Source organism: Apostichopus japonicus, chromosome 16 (assembly GCF_037975245.1).
Source record: "Apostichopus japonicus isolate 1M-3 chromosome 16, ASM3797524v1, whole genome shotgun sequence".
Classification (NCBI taxonomy): domain Eukaryota; kingdom Metazoa; phylum Echinodermata; class Holothuroidea; order Aspidochirotida; family Stichopodidae; genus Apostichopus; species Apostichopus japonicus.
Window position 1 is genome coordinate 30,746,576 of NC_092576.1, and position 7,211 is coordinate 30,753,786.

General features: G+C 39.4%; 1 protein-coding gene across 1 annotated transcript; it reads right to left on the minus strand.

Annotated features, from left to right (window-relative positions):
• Positions 1–676: 676 nt before the first annotated feature.
• Positions 677–2,475, minus strand: LOC139983129 (uncharacterized). The gene is made up of 2 exons (XM_071996502.1): positions 2,358–2,475; positions 677–1,681 (listed from the first exon to the last, which is right to left on the minus strand). Exon 2 carries the CDS (start codon positions 1,412–1,414, stop codon positions 875–877), a length of 540 nt encoding a protein of 179 aa, XP_071852603.1. The 5' UTR covers positions 1,415–1,681; positions 2,358–2,475; the 3' UTR covers positions 677–874.
• Between the last annotated feature and the right edge of the window lie 4,736 nt (positions 2,476–7,211).

A 7,211-nucleotide genomic window follows, 5' to 3' on the forward strand; every position in this document is an offset into this window, starting at 1 on the left:
AAACTTTTTGTGACTGTTCAGTCGGAGGGGATTGACCTGCTTCAGCTTCCAAAGAGCATAGGAATTCACAATTGTCATATCTATCAATCGAAAAAATATTTGTATCCACCAACGCTTGTGGGTGTTGTAGTCAAAAACCATCTTTGGTTTCTGAATATCTTCCATTTCACCACGAGTACCCCTCTTCCTACGAGTAATCGTATCAAATGTGTTGCCATGAACTGTAGATAAACAAAACACATATCTCTTGTCCTTCCACCGACAAGCTGTCATCTTGTGGCTATTGTAGAAAACAGATTGATCCGGCTTGAAGACATCGACAGATGTCCTCATCCGCATTGGCATACTGAGACGATCCTGGCGGACCGTTCCAACAGCCAATGTGTCGTGAATGAGCAGGTGAGCTAGTAACTCTGGAGAGGTGTAATAATTATCAGTGTACAAATGATGAAATTTACCCAGGTACGGACTCATCAGCTCATTCACGACACGGAAGCTCAATCCTTTTTCTCCAGAACCACCTGTGTAAATTTGGAAATTCAAACAATAGCGAACTTGCGCGTCACAGAGGACCCACGATTTCACTCCTCTTTGTGGGCTTGTCCTTCATGTACTGGATGAAGCTGCAACGGGCCTTGGTCCCAAGCATCTGTTCATCCAGACTGAGATTCTTACCCGGATGATAGTGCTGAGGGAAAGATGTGAGTAAGGAATCAAGTAAGGGTCGTACTTTGTACAAGTTATCACAGAGCTTTCCATCAGCAGTCAAGTCAGCCCTAGTGTTATCCGCAAGATGCAAATACCTTTGAATCATGGCGAAACGATGACCTGACATTACAGAAGGAAACCATGGTGTTTCTAAGAGTGATGTAGTTCACCAGTATTCTCTCAATGCACCTTTGTGGACAATACCCATGGCAATAGCTACCCCAATGAAGGCCATTACCTCCTCTCTAGTAACGGGCGACCAGCGCTCTTTACTATCTCCTTCCTTGTCCCTTTCTTGCGTCGCATACAGATTCGTCTGCTTGACCAAATTTGTCAAGACTTCTTTGGTGAGAAACAACAAATGTAGTTCAGTCACTGCCCTCTGGGCCGCTCCTGAAATACCTCGCGGATCCTCTCCCTCTCTGGAAAACTGCCCCTCTTCGTTGATGTAAGGCTGTTGAATAAAAGGAACATTCAATGTATAAATAGCAAAAATATATCGATATTTTATTTTGTACATAAATAGTACATAAATAAAACTCAGGTTTACAGTTGGCAGGTTTTCCGGTCCATGGTAGGCTGCCAAAAAAAAAAATTGGTTAGTAAAGTAACAGTGATTACTCACTATGTCTTCAGTTAAACTCTCCCATTTCCAGTCCCCGCAGCAGTTGTGACGATCGTCCTCGTCCTCAACCAGAAGAGCCATCTTCTCCTGTACATCAACCTTCCCAAGAGCGGAGAGGGTGGCTTTCCTTTGTCGGACCCTTTCTTTCAAAGCCTTCCGCTCCTGGGTCGAGATGGGTGGTGGTGGTGTTGATGGCCTCTTCGGTGGAGGTACTACCACTGGTGCAGGCCTTGTTGGGCGGCCTCTCCTCCGTTTGGCTGGAGGTGCACCAGCGGCTTCAGGCACAACTGCTACGGGTGCCTCATCTGGCAGCTCCTCAAAAGCTGGTGCCAGCTGAACTGTGTGTCCCTGAAAAAAAAAGGAATGTCAGTTTTGTAAATTCACTTGGCCCCAAAAAAGAAATGCCAATGGTTCCCCCTATTTTGTAAATTCATTTGCTAATATCATAATTATTTTCTTTGTTTACATTCCAGAATTACATACATTTCTATACAATAGCATTAGCCTAGCATTGGTATAACATTAGGCCTAACCTACCCTAGGCCTATTCTTTGTTCATTTGACCACCCCCAAAAATGATTAAAAAAATACCATGGATTCCCCTTATTTTGCAATTTTATTTGGCCCCCTGTTATATTACTTTTCTAACAGTATGTAACAATAATTCTTGGTTATCATCATTATTCCAAGTTTTTTCTTTGTTTACATTCAAAAGTAACATACATTTCTATACAATGGCAATGGCCTAACATTGGTATAACGTTAGGCCTAGCCTACCCAAAGCCTATTCTTTGTTCATTTGGCCACCCCCAAAAATGATACAAAATACCATGGATTCCCCCTATTTTGCAATTTCATTTGGCCCCCAGTGTTATTTTTACTTTCATTACAGTATGTAACAATATTACTTGGTTATCATCATTATTCCAAGTTTTGTTTACATTCTTCAATTACAGCCTAACGTTGACATAACGTTAGGCCTGGCCTAGCCTAGCCTTTGTTGTAAACAACGCAATTGACTTACAATTTCTGCATCTTCAAAAAGTAGCGAATCTTGGTAGATGGGGTCGTTTAGATCATCGTCCTCACCATCTGACCAATCGTCCCAAATGCCAAGGACCTCTTCCGCCTCTTCCGCTGTCTCGTTTGTTTACTTGTCGACGCCATTTTTCAATTTGTGTGTGCACAGTTGACACGAGAGCGACACGAGAGCGGCGGTTGCAATCAATTTTCAAAGGAATGTGGGGCGCTATGCTATCAATTAGAAATGTTGCAGTGGCCTAAATATCTAAAATAAGAAAAAAAAAAAACACGTACGTAGGTTGAAGCGTTCGGGACTGAGAATTTTCTCAAAAATGAACGGATTTGGACGATTTGTGTCAAATTACAGGAAATTTCAAAGTCATTTGCATTTTTCTCAGAACTCTCTATTCCTGAAATGCTCAGAATATGTTCAAAACATGTTAGGGTTTATACCAAATATAATGGGGGGGTTTGTTATTTTCTGTCACGATTTTTATGAAGCGAACATCGATTTTTAGCCAAATTACGTCATTTTCAGATTGACCTTTGAGCCCCACCCACTAAAAAAAATCACAGTGACCCCCCTTTTCATTTGTTTTATACACAAACGTATGGTCTTAGCTGCATTTCAAATGAATGTTGTAGGATGTAAGATGGCTGAGTACTATTTTTTTTTATAAATTCAATGATTATTTGGGTCGATATCGACCCAGTTTGCATATACATTAAATAAACTGTTCTGAATATCCCAGTTTGCATGTGTTGCTTTTTACCATTGTGTTGCATTGTGGCAAAACCAACATGAAACTCAAGCATCCAATGCTTACGATCATTTCTCACATGACCTTTGGCCTCCTTGAGTAAAATTGGTGCACCTTTCTTTCATCAATTTATTGTCTTTGTCGCCACTTGACATTGAATCATTACACTTATGAGATGAAAGGGAAATATCTGTCTTTTTCAGAGCCCGCATTTGGGAACGTTTTGCAAATAAGTTACATCGATATTGTGAGCATAACTCACATCTTTTGTTCACATGTGCAATATCTGCAACTGCTATGCCGAAGGGTTTGTCCCATCCATGAAAAAATTTCTACAGCAAAACCTTCTTTTCGGAGTTCAGAATATTCTGTGGAACCGAAGATGTCACTATTTCCAAAACAAACATCGATGTCCTTGGTACATATCAACAAACTATGGACATCCTCCTCAGTTGATAATAGGTCAGGAATCATGAAACCTAAATCAACAATATCTTGCCTCACTATTACCTTCTCCTTTACATGAAATGTCCACCTGCCGTCTCTTTCAACACAAACTTGTTTCATAATGGCAGTGCCAGTAGTGTTTATTTGAGCAAGAAAAGAAGAATCCAAATACACAAGTCTATAATCTTTGCAATTCTCAAATCAAATTCTGAAGTTCAGTTTCTTTCGTAGCAGTACTACAATCATCTGGTGGACATGAAGTACACAAATTGCTGTGAGGTTCATAAGTGGCAACAGAAATATTTAATGCATATTTCTGTTTTTTTGTTGTCCTTTTTCTTCCATCTTTGCAGGTTCAAGATGCAACAGCTACAAAAAAGAAACTCAGGATGTACTCCTTCAATGTCATCTTTAAAGTCAATAAGGTCCATGTATGAAAATCCAATTTGCTTTTTGGTGGCCTGTCCCCAGGAATTGCCTTGGCACTCCCACATAATCTGCACATTTTTGCTTGTGAATGCTCGCCATATCTGAAAAGAAATAGAGGACAAAATATTGATTAAAGGTGACTTTTTTCTTTAATAAACCCCTACATGTAACCATGAAGCTTCTTTTAACAAAAGAAGTGACTCCATTTTAACTAGTAATTCCATTTTGTTTTGAAATTATATTTACTTGGTGAACAATTTGGTGGACTATTAAAGACCTTCAATTGCCAAAAGTAACAAAACTGTGTACAGTAGACGCCTAGTGCCAATATTACTCCTATTCAAATGTAACAGAAGATCTTCCCTGCGAGAAACAAACTTTGCAGTCTGGGCAACCCTGGACAACCCTGGACAACTGCGGTCTCCATGGTTGGCCACGAAGAATTCTTTGTTGGCAATAAAATATAAAACTGATTGATTTTGGTCACCAGCGATTTAATACTTAATGTCCATATGGCGATTGAAGTTTTAAACTATTGCCGTAGAAATAATCAACTAGGCCTAAAACATCTTTTCAGCATTGGTGAGTAACTTTTTGTGTTGAAACAATTGAATCGCCAGCCATTACATGGGTTGGCAACCCCCCCCCCCCCAAAAAAAGGTGCAATTTTCGTGGGTTAGGACAACCAGAATAAAACAATAAGGCCTAGGCCTAAAAATTTGCAAATTTTCATGAACAGAGAACCCCCAGGGCAACCCTCATACAAAAGCAAATAAAACATTTCAACAACAGCATTCATTCTAAATATCATTAGCAAATATATGACATTAATTTTGAACACTTAACGATGGCTATGTTGCAGGCCCATTACAATTGTATGGCAGGGGCCTAGGCCCTATGCCTAACTTTTAAGTTCTATTCATTTTCCATAAATAGGGTGAAGGATTCGCGGCGGGATAATTGAATTTTACGAGCTTTCTAGTCTTTTTAGTATATCAAAAATGTGATATAAAAATAAACATGATTTTTGATGGAATAACAAATGAACGATAAAGAAGTGAAATAATAGTCTGATCCATGGCAAGTATAAAAACATATATGTAAATAAATAGAAAAATGTGGAAAAGAACAAAATTAATACCGGCAAGAATAGCTTACAAAGATAAATGAAAACGTTACAGCAATCTACCTGGAATGTACCCAACATAGTTATCATGCGGCTCAGGAAAAGTGGACCTGATCCGCCAGACCACACAACTGGGAACTGCTGTCCTATTTCTGTTGCCAAGGCGACCATAATGCCACAGTACAAATTGTCTGTATGCAGCATGTCTATTGGCTTTGTTGGGCTGTTCTCCTCTGTTTCCGCCACAGATGGCTCTTCTGAGTTCTCGGGCAACACCAAGGACCAAAGGGTCAATCACCACAGTATCAATTAACTGGAAAATATGAAATTGTAGAAAGTTATGCCCAATTATTAAAAGGGTGATATCATTTACCATGAAGGTCAAATTTTGTGAAAACACCCTTAATGGAAATGTTACTGTTTATGGACACCCATTATACTATTTCAGTTCTTGGTATAAGCTTGCACAAAACAACAGAGTGAGGGAGATTATTAAAAGGAAAGAATACATTGACCTTCAAGAGAAAGGGGGGATATTGGTTGACAAAAGGTGTCACTGACGCCATATGCTATAAACTTCTTAAACTGATTGCTGAACACTTTAGTCACGCAAGGTTATGTCATTACAACATATTGTAAATTTGGTCTATGCTGTCATCACTGAGTACTATTGCTAGCCACAAAGAAGTACTGACCGGTCTAAGAGAGAGACAGTTGTCACCTTCTCATACAAAGATGCTCAAAACTAGCAAAGTTAATTTCATGTAAGTTAAGCAATAGTATTGGTACCCTTTCCACACAACTATTTTTTTTACACACCCAGGGACTCAGCTGCATTGGGTACATGTTCTTGAGAGGATTTGTAATGAAAGCAAAGAAACATAGTAAATGAGAATATAGCCACTTTATGTACCCTGATATTTTCTGCCCTCTCCTGCTGTTGATAAGCAACTTGCTGTCTTGCTGCAGCTGCTGTCAACCGAGGCGTAGCTGTACCTTTTCCTCCACGGCCTGTACCCCTCCTTCCCCTTCTCCCAGATGTCCTATTTGATGGTGTTTCCGGTGAATCACCTAATGACTGCTACATTATGAAAGAAGGAAATAAGACAGTTCTTTTACAGATAATCTTTGGAGCATATTTGCTTCTGATCCATCATAAATCATGGGTCAAAGTGACATTCCTGAAGCCTAGCTAACATTAAATCTAACTACTCACTGCACAAGACGACATTCATTTTAACTAAGCCAATATTCACAAACGTCACTACACTACGTAAAGTTCGTCGTAATATGGATTTGTTGTTAGGCCTAAAGTTACCCTAACATCGGTACAGTAGTTTGGTCACACATGTATATAGGCATAGTCTAGTGTATACCCCACGATATGGCGATCACGGAAAACGGAGAGTACATCTGCAAAGATGAGGAATTTTCTGATAGTCTTGGTAAATGATGAGAACTTACATCGGTATTTCTCGTGTCCATGCTAAGGGTGAGCGAATTTCTTCTTGCGAAATTCTTCTTCTTAACGAATATCAGACTGAAGTAACGCTATGTAGCCTGCCTACACTATCTGTCGCTTCGCGATGCTTGCAATCAGCTGATCATTGTTTATTATTTACCACGTTATGCAATGACGTTCATAGAGTTTAAATATTCATATATATAGGCGGGGTTTACTGAGATCCTAACGGAAAAGACCTTCGAGAAAAACAACGTTGACAGTTCTAAATTTTGCGACCGATATGAAGTCACAGTTGAATAGATAAGCTTGTTATGTATGTCGTTATTGGCATGGTGGGGTCAATGAGGTTGAGAAAATCATCGAAGAATTACGCAAAGTGCTGCTTTAAAGGAAACTTTACCGATGAACCTTGTCCCATTGGTTGACGACATTATAATTGTATGTGCAGCTCTTCTGAACTTGCTTCCACCCTTGGTTTCGAGATGAACATTAGGAGAAATAGTTCTCTGAAGGACTGTCATTCAGAGAGAGTCAACATGAAGCAAATTATTTAAATAAAACAAAATTCTCTGAATTTATTCCATTAATTGACATTTAAAACATGCTGCATTTTTTAATTTATGAAAG

What these genes read in the sequence shown, in the direction of transcription:
- LOC139983129 (XM_071996502.1), bottom strand. Translation starts at nt 1,414, where the DNA reads ATGGCTCTTCTGGTTGAGGACGAGGACGATCGTCACAACTGCTGCGGG.